The sequence below is a fragment of the Monodon monoceros genome, unplaced genomic scaffold (genome assembly GCF_005190385.1).
Source record: "Monodon monoceros isolate NGI ecotype Baffin Bay Population unplaced genomic scaffold, NGI_Narwhal_1 Super_Scaffold_11, whole genome shotgun sequence".
In the NCBI taxonomy this organism is placed as follows: domain Eukaryota; kingdom Metazoa; phylum Chordata; class Mammalia; order Artiodactyla; family Monodontidae; genus Monodon; species Monodon monoceros.
Genome location: NW_021703767.1, coordinates 61,823,571 through 61,842,621, shown reverse-complemented (window position 1 = coordinate 61,842,621; position 19,051 = coordinate 61,823,571). Strand labels below are relative to the sequence as shown.

Below are 19,051 nucleotides of genomic sequence, written 5' to 3'. Positions count from 1 at the left end.
TGTTAAGACTTTTTAGTTTTCTCAGCCAGTTTGATGTATTTCCCTAGTAGTCAGGATAATGATCAACCTATGAAATAACTAAGAAAACAGGAGTAATCTTAAATGTTGACTCTTAGAACCATTTCTGTATTTTGGCTTTTCCCCTGAACTAGACGCAGAATGATTACTGTGATTCTCAGAGAACATTACTCTAGAAATACTAGGCATTAGGGTTTATAAAATGTGAATATAGTAAAAGAGAAAAATTAAAGCTCTAACAATCCAAATAGAAATCATAGGCATATCTTTTTCCTATGTAAAAAGGAAAATAATAATAATACTTGTAAGTAGAAGTGCTAACCCCTAAAGCCTCCAGGTAGAGCAGAGAAACCATTGAGAAAGAAATTGACAACTTCCAGAGTGTGGCTTTGAAAATTGAATTAATAAAGATGTCCCCCTTTTAAGCTACTATAATAAAAAAAGGTTTTATTTTTCAAAACCTTGACCAAAAAAAACCAAAAGAGCACAAAAAATCATAAATTCCCATGGAGGACACTTAAAACAAATGTCATGCTTCAGGTCCTCAGCATCAGTGAGGGAAGAAGCAGCAACACGTCGAATATTCTTATACATTAATTTCATTAAATTTCTTAATGATTTTAACTCTGTCCCTCTCTTACTTTTCCCAGGCAACTGGAGGATAAAATCTGTGTTGAATTTGGACCCTCCGTCTCCCCTGAACATACACTCTTATTCATTCTGGCCCAGAAAAAAAGTGCGATTAGTTACTTTAAGTCCTCTAACATGTCATTTTCAAAACCTGGGACATATCAGAAGATTGGCTTCATAGAAAGAGTTGTGCCATATGCAACAGAGAATTTCTCCTTGCTCCAATGGCTGTGGTGTATTGAAAAGTGAGCCGTTTACGTTCAAGTAAATACCCTGGAATTAGAACAATTGCACGAACAGTATAAACTGCTAAATTCTACATATCCTACCTGTGAATTAGAATGAATGCTTATAAGCATAGGATTAGAGATAAGTTGTTAAGAGTCAAAGTACTGAAAATCAATTCTTCCCCTCGTGGATTCGTTGTACCCTCACCTCCTCTCCCAGATAAAATTCAAAGAAGGCAAAATGCCAAAACAGCTCATAAATATAGATATGGAAATTTCCTCAGGTACTAAGGGAGTTACCAAACTGTAAACTCTAGCTTCCAGTGAAGCATCCCTCACCTTCACAACACTCACCCTAATTACAGAGAGAGAGAGAGAGAGAGAGAGAGAGAGAGACCTAATTATACCACATAATGGCAGATGAGAGGAAAGACTAAATCTTCTGGCCTTTGAACAAAAGAACATCTTGGGTTTTTATTTTCTAAGGTTTAAATTTCATGAGTTCTTAAATAAAGCTTAGCCCTCCAGAAAATTTTCTACCTGCCAGGGATTTGGGGACTAATGAAAGGACCTCCCAGCCCCATATGGTTCTTTAAATGACTGTGAATTCCCAACAATAATTTTGCCTTTGTGTTAAGGCATAGTGGTTTCAGAGAATAAAATTTCCCCCTACCTAGAATCTTAGGGAGGGCAGCTCTTAAGGTATTGATTGATTAATTCATTCACTCAGTCACTCATTCATTTATTCATTTATGCACTCAGACACTTATTCAGCAAATCTATTGAACATATACTCTGTGCTAGAGAAATAGTGAGCTGAGGCTACAGTAGTGAACAAGGAAGACATTGTCTATGCCAATGAGAAAAGCCCAGTCAGCTCTTTCTGATGCTGCACGTTTGTATAGCACGGCTGGTTGTAAAGAATCTGAAAGTCAAAGACAGATTAGCATAAATAAATTTGTCAAGGCACTTGCTTTTTCTAGTATTAAATTATTTTTCCTATCGCCTCCTTGTACGCCTTCATCAGGAGCTGAGGTCTAAGCATATGACAATAATGCTTCCGCAGACGTCTAGAACTGCCTCTGTACTAGAACCCCCCAAAATTTTGTCCATTGTATTGCTGCAGTAGATTTATCTTTTTATTCTACTATTTAGACTGGCACTGCCATGCTTACTTTTTAAGTGTATTTGCTAAAGCAAGATCGACGTGTGTTGAGAAGACTTCGAGAGGCATAAAAATGGTAGGTTTCAGGTATATTCTAATAGGTATGTCCAGGGAATCCCTACAGAATTGGTATCCCTGGCAAGGCAATTTTACTCAAGAACCTGAGATTGCCTTCACGTTGGAAAAGCAAGAATAATTTTCAGTTGTTAGGGACCAAAAAAAATTTTTTTTCTTGCCTATAATAGGAGGCTCCTTTTTGCAAATAACATTTCATGCCTGCTCTGGAAAAAAAAAAAAAAATTTCTTTCTCACTACTGCCACCTCGTGGACAAAGGTGATTTACTTTAGACGGCGCAAAGGAACATGTCTTAGTATTACCACAAGATGGCAGCATACAACCAAGTTTTCAAAGAGCCCCGCTCAAAAAAGTCCGGGATTTTGCTCCTCAAAAGAGAATGTTCTATTCCAACAGAAGAGGATGAGTAGGAAATAATTGTACAAAATAAGCACTCTGTTCCCTTTTTCTAAGTGCAAATGGAATTCCAAGTGTTAAGATCATTAGTATTTCACAAACTAGTTCATTTATTGCAATAGGGAAGACTTCCTAAAATTTAACCGGTAAGCTAGTTTGCTTTTTAAAGATATTTTAAACAAGTATATGTTTTTATCTGAATTTTTGTGACATTTTCTTCATAGAGTGTAGTATTTGAGCAATGTTTTTAAATTATTTTGTTGAACTCTTTTTAATTGATTAGTAGGGGAGTGTCTGTTTCCTAAGAAATCCACTTAGGACATATAAACTTTTGCCCAAGCCTGTGCCAGTGACTGGTTAACCCATTGCTAGTTTTCTCCTGACCAAACTGCTACCTAATCAGCCTGCATCCCTATCACTTCAGTGTGCTAGCAGTATCTTGTTTTGTTCATCCATAGTGTTGCAGATTTTTAAAAAGAAATTTTTTTTGAAACTGTATTGCTATGGCTTACTTTTAAGATCTGTTGTTCTCTTTTTCTGCCAAACTTTAACTGACAATCTTTCCTAGAAGGGATTTTTACCATAAACCTGACAACAACTCTTATTTATTGAGCATTTACTATGTGTCTGGCAGCATTCTAAGCATAGTATGATAATTAATTTAACCGATAAAATAAATGTATAAGAAGCATTTGATTAAACTTATTTTACGGTTGATGAAACTGAGGCAGAGAGAAATGAAGTGATAATTTATAGCTTAAGCAGAACTATTGGTTTCCCTGCTTGCCCAGGTTCCTGAACAATTGCTTGGAATTATTCCATGAGGCCCGGGATGGAGCAGGGAAAAACAGGTGTTCTTTACATGAAGATGATTCCGTCACGGATCTAAGCCCCTTTGGGTGAAGAGCATCACTTTGTGACCTTGAGAGGTCCTTCTAAATTCTGAAGAATGATAAACCAAAAGGCTTGACCAAAGAAAGAAGTTGTACTTTGCACAGAGCAGAGCCAAACTTTCCCCAGTCGATATTGAGTCATTTAAATGCCCCAGTGATAGATAACCCTAGAGTTATATAGGCTATGCTTACTCAGCTTTGCTGTCATAAAAATTCCAGAGGGGTATAGTGAATAATGTTCAGAGTTCTGGCTGGAGAACCGGGAGCCCTGAACTTCAGTCTCAGCTCTGCCTCTTGCTGTTTGTGTGACCTTGGAGAACTGATCAGCCTCTCTGGGCCTCAGTTTCCTCATATCACGATAAGCAATTCTCTACAGTGCCTTTTCCACACATTTTAAGGTGATATGCTGATTTCAAAGAAAAGTGGTGAGATCAGGTGTTATGAAAGAAAACAGGTGTCAGCGTGTTTAATATACAGTTGAAACGTTAGTGGTCCGATGATCAGTGTGGTCAACAGGTGGAGACTGGCATTTTATATCTTGAGAGAATCTTGCTTCACTTCTAAGGTGAGAGAGACATCAGTTGCTGGCTTCTGCTAGGAGAGGAGCAGAAATCTTGCTCCAAGCTTCTGAATGGACTTCCATCCTGCTACAAGTAATGGACTAACTCTTCAAGGATAGAAGGGCAGGTGCTGATGGCCTTGAGTGTCTTCGGAAGTGCACCGGCACTCATGGTATAAAAGAACATTCACACGGGGCTCCCCACCAGCCCCCACTCCACACCTGACCAGTTTAGAGAAACTGTCCTTAGATGCACACACAGTCCAGCTGATACTAGTTTTGCTAACGCTGAATTGTAGCCAAACATTTTCAAGACTTCAGACACTAGGATAATTGTGCCCTTCTTGTTGGCATCATAAGAATGCTAGAAAACACCGTGCTGTTTGAGAGCTTCTCGTTGTGGTCTCCTTTGGACGGGCAAATGGAAAATCAGGGAGGGAGAGGCTTAGTAGATTGCTCTGAACCTCAGAAACTTTGCAGACCTGATTCTGAAGATCTGACCCCTTTGTGCTAAATCAGAGAATAAAGAGTTCAGCTACTCAGATTCTCTGTTGTCTTAACAGAGTCTCAGATCCTCTGTTAGGAGGATGCCTGGCATACCTTTATTTTTCTCACATTTCAGTGATTCTGCCCGTTCTGTTTTGGCCCGTTTTGCACTCAGAGTGCCGTCATGCATTTGCTGTGCTAAACAGGGAACAGTAACAGACTCAGCCTCTGCTTCCATGGAACTCAAAGTTCACTAGTGAAGATAAGCATTAATCAAAACCTCAGACAAATGCATTTGAAATTAAAACTGAGATGAGTGTTATGAAGGAGAACAGAACTTATAACAAAGGGACATAATTTTACCAAGGAGTCAAAGGAAGACATCTCTGTGGAATTTGTAACTGAAGTTTGAATGACGAGTGGGATTCCTAGCAGAGATATCATTAAGCCATAGGCCTCACAGCAGAGAAAACATGGTACCATGGAGCATCAAGACGGCTTGTGGGCTGGAATGCAGAGATGATAAACATTAATGAGGCTGGAGGGGTGAAAGGGCAGAGCCATGGATGTCATGCTAGGGATGTTAGCCTTTATCCCGGAAGCCATAAGAAAGCATAAACAAGTTTCAAGCAGGACAGTGAGGAGACTGGATGTCCAAATCAAAATCATCTCTTTGGCTTGAGAGTCCAAGTCACTTAGTGAAAGCATGCCATTCAGGGATGCAGGGCTACATGCTGATCTTCAAAGAGAAGAAAATCCCTATCCAACAGCCATGGTTTGGGCTCCTATATCTGAGCAGTCATTCAGCTGGTCCTGAGATTCAAAGTATCCTATGGAAATGTTCCATATTTACTCCTAAAGATCTAAGTACTGTGGTTTAATTGATAAGGATACTTAAAAGGGAAGGCAAGTATTTGACCTATAGCAGCTCTTCCAACCCTGAGATTTATTTATACACTCGACAAATATTTATTGAGTACCTGCTGCATGCCAGGCTCTTATCGAGGCCCCAGGGACACAATGGTTGACAAGACATGCACTGTCGCTGCCTTCATGGCACATATGTTCTAACAGAGGAGATAAACTCTGAACAAGCAAATAAGTAAGTGTATGACATGATGCCAAGTAGTGATCGGTGCTCTTAATATTAGTAAATCAGGGTAAAATAATAGGAAGTAACAGAGGATACCATTTTTGAGAAGGTGATGAGAGAAATCCTTCCTGAGTTGTTGACATTTCAGCAGAAACCTGAATGAAGTGACTGAGTAGGCCAGGCAGAGGCCTGGGGAGGAACACTCCAAGCAGATGAAACAGCAAGTGCAAAGGTTTGAAAGTTGGAATGGATTGAGTGTATTAGAAGAAAAGGAAGAAAGGCAAAGGAAGAAAGGCAATTGGCTTGAGGAAAGCAAACCAGGATCAATATGGTAGAATGCGGTCGGGAGCCAGACACATCCTATTATTCCCCTAAATTGCAGTCAAGTGTACTTTTACATGCAGAGCTCTTGCACTTGTCTGCACACATCACATGTTACATCAAGTATTTGTAGTTGCAAATTGTTTTTGCCACCTCCAACTGCACATTTGTTCCAACAAAACAGCCTCTTTCCGTGTGCCTTTCTTTCCATCTCTACCCATATATGTTCCTCTGAGAGTGTTCTTCCCACCCTTCCTCTCATGCTCCTTTCAGTGGAGAGTACCAGACTACCTTTGTGCTTGTTCTCAATTGATACAGAACTTTTTACCTGTTTTTGTTTTGCTAAGTGTTTCCTTTTTAGAAATTGGCACCACCGTGCACTTCAAGCAAAAAGGTATGGTTCTTATTTCTGATTACCTTCTGTATGTTAAAATTAAGATTCTACAGCAATACATCGGGGCCTTATACACTTTAGTTCATTTCAATAATCTGCGATAATAATTTCCATAACACATCTGCTACTATTTTTCCCAAATTGTGAACTTTCTCATTTGCAAAAAAACAGCCCCAATCCAACCCATGACCCCAATATTGCTTTTGACAGCTATTCATTTTTAAATCTCTGGAGCTGAGCAAGTTATTCCCCCTCCCACTTTCCTTAAGTGCCCATGGTTAATTCTTGCAGAGCTGCACTTTGGGAAATGCCCAATGACAGGGCTCTCAGAAGAGCCAGAGAGTCTACTTTACCATCCCTTGTTGGCTGTTCAAGTAGATATATTGCTAAAGGAGATAGAACAGGGTCTCCTAAAATGAAGCACTTGAGCATTTAATATCCCCTCCTGCCTGAGCGTTCTCCCAGGTCTTCATATACCCTCACCCTGCTACACTATACCCAGGCTGCTGGGATATCCCAGGATTTTGTACCCTCCAGCTGCCCCACATAACTTCATCAGCCATGTGGCATATAAGTTGTATTCTTTCCCCTACAAAGACAGTGCAATCAGTTCAAAGCTTCAGGATATGGACCCTAAGATTCAAACAATTTGCCAATTCTGAGGTGTCATCTTCACAAAACCAACAGAAATCCCTAACAGTGTCTGTCCCCAGACCAGAGTCATGGAAAAATCTGTTTGGCAGACACTACCCTCCATAAATCTGCATGGCCACCCACCTGGATTGGTAATTGTCTCCTATGAAGATGTCTTCTTCTCTGAGTTTCAAAGGGGATGAGACTACCAAGATCATTCTCAGTAGTGAGAACCTGTTCTTGTGGTACTTAGAGCCTACCAGTGAAGAACCTCAGAGATTGTGGACACTTCGTTGGTTACACCCAGGAAAGGTCCAGCACCTTGTTTATGACCAGTGCTAGCAAGTCCTCACAGAATGCAGCAGGGAAGAGGTGACCAAAAATATGTACATAGGACCAAGATTATTTGGGGCAAGAAGTATAAACTACCATTCTCTTCAGCCCTTCTTCCCTCTCCAATGCCATGATTATCAATTACATTTGAATCTTAAGTAGCTGGTGTTAGTAGAACTTAGTGATACCACAGAGTTTTGGTGTGGAGGGGAAAATAGGGCATACGATTTTTTTTTTTCAAAGACCAACGAGAAAAATTCCTCGTGTCATTCAAAGAAATTCTAAGTAATGGCCTAAAATTTCAAAATTTTTGAAGTCAAAATATTTTATGCTGTTTTGATGGAAAAAATATGATAATCCCACTTCACTGTGAGAATACTTCAGCCTTACCCAAGACTCACTTTATAGAAAGAGGAGCTAATGCATAAAGAATTATGGAGAAGGAACCCAAATTTAATTCTAAGACACACGGGTCAAAGAAAATATTAATATATCCCCTCTTCCAATCTGCTCCAGCCTGGAAATTATAGGCTGTCATCTCCAGTGGATTCATTCACGCAGAGAAAGCTGTACTGGCGGAGAGTGGAAAGCAGGTGGCGCCAAAGTCAGTCTTTTTCCCTTTAAACATGGCTCCCAGGACACTGAGGGGGGCCTCAGTCTGGGCATCTAGATACTGAGACATTTAGGAGATTATTTTTCTCCTTTGCTTAACAATTGTTTTGTATATCGTTTATATTTTTGTTTTCTTTTTAGTCAGTCAATCCTTAGTAATTCTAAGAAGAATTCAAACTTAAACTCATCTGGCCCTTCTTCTTTTCTTGTATGGCTGAACTATGTACAGGAATAAAATTATAAATGACCTGGATACCTTAGTGGCTGGAAGGAATGCCCAGTGATCACTGACGGTGTGGTTAATGATTATTTTGAATAAATCTCGTCCCAAATCCTGGAAAAAAGCTCAAAGTATTCAGGAGAAGCAACAGAAATGTTGGCCACATTGAATCACAAAGTGTCTCCAAGCACACGCTCTCTAAAGCAGGTGCTGAAAAATCACCTTGTCCTTTCCTTGAGATTTTACTGAAAGACAAATCAGTTGGTTTAGCATCCTGCATCACATTTGTAGGGTAAAGACTTGCCCCCAAATTCTCAGATCTCGAAATTTCAGGATGTTTTATCAATTTTGCCCTTAATCACAAATTCCCTTTGATAAGCATTGTCATGGCAAAGTGTGGTCCGGCTTCGACCCTGATACAGAGTCTCACCTATCATCCTGTCCTGGGGCTGAGAACCTTGACCTGGTGTGTTGACTCAAGATTCCCAATCCTGCGGCAGCTAAATTTCACACCTTCAGGTCAAACATTAAAAGCCTTGATCCAGTTCACAAACCAATGCCTTTGATTCAGGTATTTCATGCCTTTCTGTAATCCAGACTTTTAGAGTTAATAACAATAATGATAATGCTACCGCTTATTGAATGTTTACTAGATAAACACATATACACATATAGGATGTGGCTAAATACCAAGATATGATTTTTGTCTGTTACATGAAAAACATGTAGCAATTTTTGAATTGTGGTTCTATTTGCGCATCTATTCTTAAGGCTAATTTATGTTTGCAGACTCTTGCTTTCATTATATCTGTCAGTATATAAAAGCACTTGCTGAGTGTGGCCATCTGGCGTGGGAAATAAGATTTATTATTTGCATTTCCATAAATAAGCAGAAATTTCATAACCATGAACTAAAACATAATTAATGATTTCGCTGATTACCCTTCCCTGAAATAGCCATTAACTGAAACAGTCTCCTATGCAGTCATATACATGTCTGTAATTGCACACACATTTGTGTTGATTCCACAACTATCACCCGTTTACCCTTGTACTTTTTCAAGCCTATTTATTTTTTCTCAAAACCGGTTATGAAAAGAGGAAGTCATATAAGCACATCAAATAGCTATATGAGAGCACTTAATAAATAGTAATTGATAGAGATGAAAATATCTTTAACAGATCCACAAAATACATTTCAAATATGTAATAATAATTTTATTAGAGATAAAATTAAAGATTATTAGCACAGTTGTACTGGGATTCCCTATGTATAACATAGAATAGCATGTGAAAGTAACAGTGAATTCTCAATTATGTGTATTAAAAGACCTATAACGTGTGTATATCATATGTGTATATATGAGTATGCATATAACAAATATACTTCTCTTGGTATCTGCATATATATGTGTGTACATACATTAGCAAGAGCGTTATATATGAAATATTTATCTAGGTTCATATACGCATATATCATATTTTTCAATGATGGCATTTTTGTTTTTTCAAATATTTACTACCCTTCAAATAAAATGGTAACACTAGACTTTTCAGACTCCCCCAGGTACCACTCAACTCCAAGATGTCTGAAAGATAATCTAGCCTGTCCCAGCACTAAAAATGATATTAAGAAAATAGGCAGAATTGAGTCTTTCTGAAAACTTTCTGTTTTCATACTATCCCTAGGGCAAAACAAAAATCATTCTTGCTTAACCCCGTATGGCCTCAACTTGTGTGTAGACTTTGTTTTGGAAGCATCACTGACACACTAATCCAAACAAATGTGCCACAGAGCTCATGACATCTAAAGTCTAAAGAGGAATTAAAATGATAGGGAAACACATTGCCATCACGCCAGAAGCCCTGGGGAGATACCGTTAAAGGAGCTGAAAGGTCCCCAAAGGCCAGAAAGAATGGGGTGGGGGGAGATGAATTAGGAAGAACATTGAGTTAAGACTCAGAACACTAGGGCCTGGTCAACAATTACGAATCAGGTGCTTTGTGCAGGATGTAAAATCTTCCTGAACCTTAATTCCTCATGACAAGCGTGAACCTGAAGGTAGCTACAGTGCCTTTTATTAATAGGATCCTACAGCCATTCAGAAAAATCAAATCGATTGAATATTTACATTGTTTATTCTGTGTTTCCACAGCTCAACACATAATAACACTTATTTTATCCTGGAACTATGCTGTTCAAACTTTGTATATATTCATATTTTTATATTAGGGGATATGTTTAATATTCTCAAGAAGGCATTCTAGTAAAAAAATCTTCTAATGAAAATCATTTTTTCAAAGACAATGGATGCCTTCCTGTTGTTTTCTTTGTTCTGGGCTACTGTTTTAAACAAACCCAGATTTTATTGCCGAATGTTTGACAAGGGACTCACCAGCACCCCTTCACTGTGTAACCTCACTGTGCAGTGGTGACAGGCAAAGTCTCTGGAGCCAGCCACCTGGGAGATCCCCAGCTCCTCTGCTTACTAGCTGTGTAAACTCGTGCGATGGATTTAACCTCTCTGTGCCTCCCTTATCTCACTGTAAAACAGGGTTCACTAGAGTACCTGCCTCATAACATGCTTGTGTGCTTGTATCTGTAAAGCATTTATAACAGTACTTGAAAGAACTGCTACATAATTGTTCCTTGGTTGTATTTGGTTGTTGTTGTTCCTATTATTATTCACATAAAACATAGATAAGAAAACATTTTTGAGTTCAACATTTTCCGTGTTATTTTACATCTGATCTGGTATGTTTGTAGACAATTTTGGAAACGTTTACATACCAGAGAATGCTTCCATTGCATTTGCAAACCATCATAGGTTTAAACACACACACACACACACACACACACTCATTCAGACGTATTGATCTCCGTATGTGCCCTCAAAACTTCCAAGTGACACATAATTACAGTGACACCAATTTCTCTTTTGAATGTCATTGTCTAAGCATACAGTCTTTTTTTTAAATTTATTTTAATTTTTTTAACATCTTTATTGGAGTATAATTGCTTTACAATGGTGTGTTAGTTTCTGCTGTATAACAAAGTGAATCAGCTATACATATACATATATCCCCATATCTCCTCCCTCTTGCATCTCCCTCCCACCCTCCCTAACCCACCCCTGTAGGTGGTCACAAAGCACTAAGCCAATCTCCCTGGGCTATGTGGCTGCTTCCCACTAGCTATCTGTTTACATTTGGTAGTGTATATATGTCCATGCCACTCTCTCACTTTGTCCCAGCTTACCCTTCCCCCTCCCTGTGTCCTCAAGTCCATTCTCTACATCTGCATCTTTATTCCTGTCCTGCCCTAGGTTCTTCAGAACCTTTTTTTTTTTTAGATTCCATATATATGTGTTAGCATATGGTATTTGTTTTTCTCTTTCTGACTTACTTCACTCTGTATGACAGTCTCTAGGTCCATCCACCTCACTACAAATAATTTCATTTCTTTTTATGGCTGAGTAATATTCCATTGTATATATGTGCCACACCTTCTTTATCCATTCCTCTGTCAATGGACACTTAGGTTGCTTCCATGTCTTGGCTATTGTAAATAGAGCTGCAATGAACATTGTAGTACATGTATCTTTTTGAATTATGGTTTTCTCAGGGTATATGCCCAGTAGTGGGATTGCTGGGTCGTATGGTAGTTCTATTTTTAGTTTCTTAAGGAACCTCCATACTGTTCTCCAGAGTGGCTGTATCAATTTACATTCCCACCAACAGTGCAAGAGGGTTCACTTTTCTCCACACCCTCTCCAGCATTTATTGTTTGTAGATTTTTTGATGATGGCCATTCTGACTGGTGTGAGATGATATCTCATTGTAGTTTTGATTTGCATTTCTCTAATGATTAATGATGTTGAGCATTCTTTCATGTGTTTGTTGGCATTCTGTATATCTTCTTTGGAGAAATGTCTATTTAGGTCTTCTGCCCATTTTTGGATTGGGTTGTTTGTTTTTTTGATATTGAGCTGCATGAGCTGCTTGTATAATTTGGAGATTAATCCTTTGTCAGTTGCTTTGTTTGCAAATATTTTCTCCCATTCTGAGGGTTATCTTTTTGTCTTGTTTACGGTTTCCTTTGCTATGCAAAAGCTTTTAAGTTTCATTAGGTTCCATTTGTTTATTTTTGTTTTTATTTCCATTTCTCTAGGAGGTGGGTCAAAAAGGATCTTGCTGTGATTTATGTCATAGAGTGTTCTGCCTGTGTTTTCCTCTAAGAGTTTTATAGTGTCTGTTCTGGCCTTACATTTAGGTCTTTAATCCATTTTGAGTTTATTTTTGTGTATGGTGTTAGAGAGTGTTCTAATTTCATTCTTTTACATGTAGCTGTTCAGTTTTCCCAGCACCACTTATTGAAGAGGATGTCTTTTCTCCATTGTATATTCTTGCCTCCTTTATCAAAGATAAGGTGACCATATGTGTGTGGGTTTACCTCTGGTAAGCATACAGTCTTAAATTCAAAAGTCTTTGGTGTGAAAAATACTACTATTTTTCTCTTGTAATGAATCTAAATGAACAGAACTATATAAAAGGAGAAAATGCAACAGGCAAAGCATAGGAGACAAGCTCTTTGGACCTACATTTACTGCCTCAATTCTCTTTGTGTCAGCACACAAATCCCTTCCCCACTTTCCTCTCCATTCCTACACCCACATCCTCCAAATGGTGTCCACATTGGGAAAACTCAGGTGGCACTGGGAAACCCACAGACAGTCCCTCCAGGATGAATTCTGGGCAAGTTCAAGCCTCAGTTCTGCTTCTGGTTTGGACCTGCCTTGCTAGGCTTTTTTTGTTTTTGTTGTTACTGTCTTTAGTTTTTATTTTTAAAGTGTCAGATGAAGACTTTGAACCAGATGATCTCCCGCTGCTGCTTAAGATTCCACGATGGGTTGACTTATTTTCTGCCTTGCAGCTAAGGTGCCACCCAGCCATAAATGTTACTTTGAAACAATTCCCCTCCCCATTAACAAATAAATAATTACTGCTCCCCACCGAGAAAGGAGAGAGTCACAGATTGGTTCCATGTTTATTGATGGAGATGCTGTGATGAAGCAGCTGGAGGAGCCCGTGTCTGGCTGCTGAAGGACACTCACCGATGCTTGGAATCTTAATGAGTGCTGGTATCGCAGTGCTGTGCCGAGCAGGGCGTGCAGGATGAAGTTGGGCAAAGAGGAGGCCACTCCTCCATCACACAAGATAACCCTTAAAATACTTATAGCTCAAGGAGAAGGATTTAGAAAAGATCGTGAGCCCTTCTTGGGCTGCATATAAGTGCCCTGACTTTGAGATGCTGGTACATGGCCCAGTCTTACCTCTGACACAGTCAGCTGTGAGCTGTGACATAGAGTGGGCCAGATGTAACCATTCTCTTTTCTCTCTCTCTTTTGCACTGCAGGACCTGGGTCGGTGAGAGGAATAAACGGATCCATCAGTCTGGCCGTACCACTGTGGCTGCTGGCAGCATCTCTGCTCTGCCTTCTCAGCAAATGTTAACAGAATAAAAGTTTAAAAATAATAATAAAAAAACACACAAAAATGCGTCACACAGGATACAGAGCGAGAGAGAGAGAAAGAGAGCGAGATGGGGGGAGACCGTTTATTTCACAACTTTGTGTGTTTATAAATGAAAGGGAAAATAAGAAAACGAAGAAGAAAATACAACATTTAAAACAATTTTAAAGTCCATCAATAAAAACTGATGTATAATTCAGGGTGGGAAAAGTTCTACCAAGAAATGTGTATTTCTAAGCAAATGTATACTGTGTAAAGACTCCATCATGGTAAAGAGATCCAATGTTGTAATAATAAGACAGCTGAAGAAGTACCAGATGGATATTAACCCTCCACCGCCACACACACACACACACACACACACAGACACACGCACACACACACTTTATCCTTCCTTCATCTTTTTTCATTTGTGGGGAAAGAAAAAATACTGTCTTGCAGGTCTTGCCTTTGGTGTTTATACTTCCATCATCATTTTATTCTGATTTTTATTTGAGCTGACTCATAGCCATTCAGACTATCAATGGAGTCCTGCCCTGAGCCTTACCTGGCTTTCCTGCCTCCACTCTCTCTCCAACTTTTAAGACCATCTCCTTTCCCTCCAGTGTGTTCTATCTCCCCCACATCTGTCCGGGGTATGCCCCCTTTATCCTCCCCCCGCCGCTTCCCTTCGCTCTCCCCCGCCCGCCCCCCCAGCACTGGTCACGCCGCAGATGCTAGGAAGTGCCATTCTAATTCTCTCCACGGCGCGCGCGTGCTGTCTCTCGCTCTCAACGTGGGTGTACATGTGTGTGAGCGTGTGCGCCTCTCTCTAAAGCATGCCGAGGGAATGGTCCATGTGTACATAGACTCATTGTGCTGTAGATACTGTCGCTCATCGTAATCTTGAGATGCGGCTGTGACAAGGGGCTGGGGCCGTGGTGGGAAGGAGGCCAGGCGCAGAGCTGCTCCCCCATCCACGGCTGTCACAGGACCTGTGTGTATCAGTCCAAGCTGGGCCCCGCCTCCGTGCAGAACCTCATCTTCCTCCCAGTGCAGTCGTCAGAACCCAGTCCAGAGTCACTCAGATTATCACTGTCAGTGAAAGTGCCTACTATTGATGGGGTGAGCAAACAGCAGAAAGAATCAGTGATGCGTATGAGGTGACCTAAGAGAGAAGGTTGACCGACTTCACTCTTGTTTCCCGCGTCTGTGGGATTCATGTATTTCCTGGCTTTTTGCAGACTCTTGGTCCTGCTGTGCCACAGGAATGAGTAGCATGTGTGGAGCAAATTCCCAGAAGCAGGAAGGTCTCCAAGTGTTAAGTCCTAATGAAAGGATGAAGAGCCACGTGGTGATCCTAAGCAGCCCTGGTTTGCCCCCTCTCCAATCTTCAAATAACACTACATTTGCCCCATGGATTTCCCTGAGCAGAGATTTTCCCTATTTCAGATAAAATACAGTGAGCATAAGCAAGGCGGGAGAAGTACAGGTGCCCAGGTCCCTACTCATATGGTAGAAATACTATCACAGCCCCAATACAAAGCACTAGCCATAACAAAAAGGAACCCCCTCCTTGTGCTCCTTTGCAGCTCTCTGTCCTGGTGTTTTAGGCTAATACTTTATTTGGTGGCCCACATCATCTCCCTTCTCATCCACTGATGGTGTTTGTAGCACCACTGTTCACAGTATTCCATCATTTTCTTAGGGCTGGCCACTCCACTGGGAACGGCATTATATTCCATCTTTCCTGCTCAGTCTTGGCTTCTAGTCTCCTGAAAAAGATACAGTGGGGGATATAGTGTTTAAGTTTACATCTACAAGAGCCATCTTGCCATTAACACTGAAATGTGAGTTCTTAACCAGAAGAGCTGAGAAACTTGTAATCATTTAGGCAAAACTTACATACATACCACAAAGCTTGGCATCACCACCACACCAGAAGGATTTTCTTAGGAAAAGCCTTACAGAGAGATCTGGCTCTCTGTGTGTAGATATCTTTGTCAGGAAACCAACCATTGCTTTCACTTAGATAGGAGGCATTGGAAATGGCTCAGTTAGTGAAAGGAGAGAGGCTTGTTACTGAGGTCGTAATTGAATGTATTTCAGCAGAGCCAAATATGGTACCTCACCAAGTCTTAGAACCTGGGAAATAGCTGTTATGTGATGTAAAACAGGAAACTTCGTAGCTGTAAATCAGAAAGGGAAGGAAGGAAGGGAGGAAGAAACAGAAAGACAGGGAGGGAGAAAGAAAAAGGAAAAAAGAGGGAAGATGGAAGGAAAGAGGGCAGGAAGGAAGAAAGAAAAATTAAATAAATATGAAATTTATCTTAATAGATTTTATTAATTGAAGGCTCTTTGCAATGAATCTCGTCTTTGAAGGTAATGATCTCCTTGTTGAGTAGTAATCTTAATCTCTGCTAGGGAATTCTGTTGTTTGTTTTAAAAGCTTAGCACCAGACTTCTTTTATGATTTTGCAGTTTAGACATGAAATAGAAGGACACATTGGGCTTGGTGGTGGGTAAAAGTATTTGTGGCAGATCCTGACATAGGGCTGACATTCTTATCCAAGATGGTAGCTACTAAAGTATGGAGAAGGCGAGCCATATTCCTATGCAGCATCAATTTATTGACAATCAGGGATTTCCCTAACAGTTTAGTCTTCTTAGTGCAGGAATAAAAGCTTATCATCCTTGATGATCAATATTTCCCATATATTGAAGAGTCAGCCTCATCCTTAAGTGGAAGCTGTAGTGGAGTGCATGCTAATTTAAAGATATATAAGAAGAGAAAAGTAATAGGAGTTAATTCTGATTAGTATCAATTTCAGGAACAGATCCCTATGGCACGTCACAGAATTTAACCATACACCTAGATTTCTTATTGTCTCTACCTTATCCTAAGGACAAGGTCTTGGCTTTATGGAAGGAGATTATCCATTGAACGGCATGTCGTTGCCATGTCAGCACCATTTGTTCCCTGAGTTTTATTATGATGGTCCGTATATTAAACATAATTAAACATGTATTGAATATTGTGGTGTTTGCTTATATCTCTGGTAAGATCTGGGTATTTTGTCCTGTCTCCTGTTTCAGAGCAATCATTGACCCCAGAAACCTCAGAGGTTTGAGGATGTTTTTAAACAATGTGAAAAATGGAAGAAAACATAGTTTGGAGAAAGGTCAGGAAAAAGGTAGAAGCCAGAGAACTGACACCAAGAGAGTAAGTTTAAACATGGGACTTCTTGGAATTTAGTTCATCACAGTGCGATAAATCTCTTCAAGAATTTTGTCCATTGGTAATCAAAGCTTGAAACCCTACAATGAAAAGAACCAACTGGTTGGAAGCAGTATACTGAAAGGAGTGAAATACATCAATTAAACTGAATGGCTAATATATTTAATGTCCTTTGTATGCAAAGTAAAACTCTACCATTCATAGAATAAAATCCTTAGACCTGATTTGCACTTAACTAAAGCGGAAATGACCTTGACCAAGGGCAGTTCCTGAAGAATGAAAACTGTCCTAGGTTTTACAATTGCAGAATTATATCCTCTGTGCAATTGTTCACCAGAACGTTTTGCCTTGTTGGAGGAACAGTCTTACTAGTTTTGAGACATAAAATCCCTCTGCTGTAAAAGAACTAAGGCTTAGGGAAAAGTCCTTTCATTTTCCACTGGGAGGAATTGTCCCATTGACCTTTGCCTTCTCTTCCAAATCAGACAGACGTCACCCTTGCCCTGAGCATTTTTTACTACATCTTCAGACAATTGGGGCTATTCATAGAGACCTTGTAAAAGTACTCGTGATTTTCATGTTCTTGGAGGACAGAAACAAAAATCTGTTTCTCCTCCAAAAATGGACTTACCTCCTTTGCACACAAAAACTAAACTCCTCAGCATGAAACTGTTTCTGAGTTATTACCTACTAAGTTATTAGCTTCTTAACCGTTCCAGAATCATAGATTCCATCCCCAGGTTAGTTGTGGTTTGACTGCTTCTGTTGGCTTGTGTCCCAGAATTTCCCATTTTGTTTTTTGCAGGTCTTGAATTATTTGTGGAAAAATAATATATATGTGTATGTATTTTTTTTAAATCTTATCTTTACAGATGCTATATTTACAATATTGTATGTATTATAAAACAAATCTAGAATAATGATTTAAAGTTAAAAGGAAGAAAAGTACTGAATTTGGTTTTAAAAAAAGAGCTATGCTTCATTTAGAAAGACATGGAGCCCCGTTTTTCTACTTTGTAATGATTTGTTTAAAAGGAATTTGCTTATGGACCATGTTCCATGGGAATAACCATGGCCTTATTTTTCTCTTCAACTTTAAAACCTTTCAGCCTGTATTTAGTCTTGGTTCCTAATAACTCTCTTTTTTTTTATAGAAATATAAGTGCAGTGCTATACCTGACCTACAAAAACTATTAATATTTTGAAGACAAATATTAAACACACCACAAAAATTGTTAGATAAAAACCCTGAGTTAAGAAATGCAAATCCAATTTAGGAAGGCTCCTTTACTTAAGTGTTTAAAATATTTCTCCTCCAAAGACTGCATTTGCTCCAGTGGTGTAAATTTTCCAGAGCGGTTGGCATAATATCTGTAAGCGTCTCACTAAAGGCAAAATGGAGTTTACATTTATGTGCATACAGTAGAAGAGAAGTAAACTATTCTCATTTGCCGCTATGTTGTTAAATGTGGCCGACTGATATTCAAGAAAGAATTTTTCTTCACCCAGCAACGCACATGACTTTCCTGTTGGCAAGCAAGCTGGTGTTAATGTTAGGGGTAGGTTTAGCATTTACACCAGCGTAAATGTTTATGGATATCATGGAAAACTTATTTTAAAATCTTGATTTCCTTCATGCATTTACATACCGTGTGCTGATTAATAAATTCGGCACCAATCGTGTGTAAATCAGTAGTTTATGTACATATAATATAAACTATGTAAACTTCATTTTTCATGCAGGGCGCAAGTTCAGCTAAATCTATGAATCTGAAAGGAAAAAAAAATTAAATAAAAATAAATAAAAACCAAAGCACGTCACAGGTCAGAATGGGAAGAAGGATGACTAATTGCCCAAACATGAGGTTGTCTCAGCTAAAGGAAGCAGACCCACAGAACTGTTAAAGGTTCACATCCTGATCAGGTCACAGGAGGCCACCTCTTTGTTCCTTCAGGACCTAAGTGGGGTTTCTCCCAACTGTTGCCACAGTTTTCTCACCTGACCCCAGAACAAGGGAAATGGAGAGACAGGAAGGACGGACTTCTAAGCGCTCATGTGTCTGTTACATCAACTCTCAAGTGTCTTCTTTACCTCTTACTTACCACCTAAGAAGTCTCATTTCAACAGCTCCAAGGAAAGTAAGTTACCTCTACCTTGATGAGCAAAATATTATTCAGTTTTTATTTTCCATCCAACAAAGACATTGGGAGAGCTTCTTTGTCATCTCAATCCTAAGAAATTGAGG

At 39.5% G+C, this 19,051-nt stretch overlaps 1 protein-coding gene across 1 annotated transcript in view; it reads left to right on the top strand.

The window, feature by feature from the left end:
- The window catches only part of LSAMP (limbic system associated membrane protein), a 633,548-nt gene extending 619,956 nt beyond the window's left edge, over positions 1–13,592 (top strand). The window contains exon 7 of the mRNA XM_029215184.1: positions 13,473–13,592. Coding sequence (XP_029071017.1) covers positions 13,473–13,570 — 98 coding nt within the window. The 3' untranslated portion in view covers positions 13,571–13,592. The remainder of the gene's footprint in view (positions 1–13,472) is intronic.
- The last annotated feature ends 5,459 nt before the right edge of the window (positions 13,593–19,051 follow it).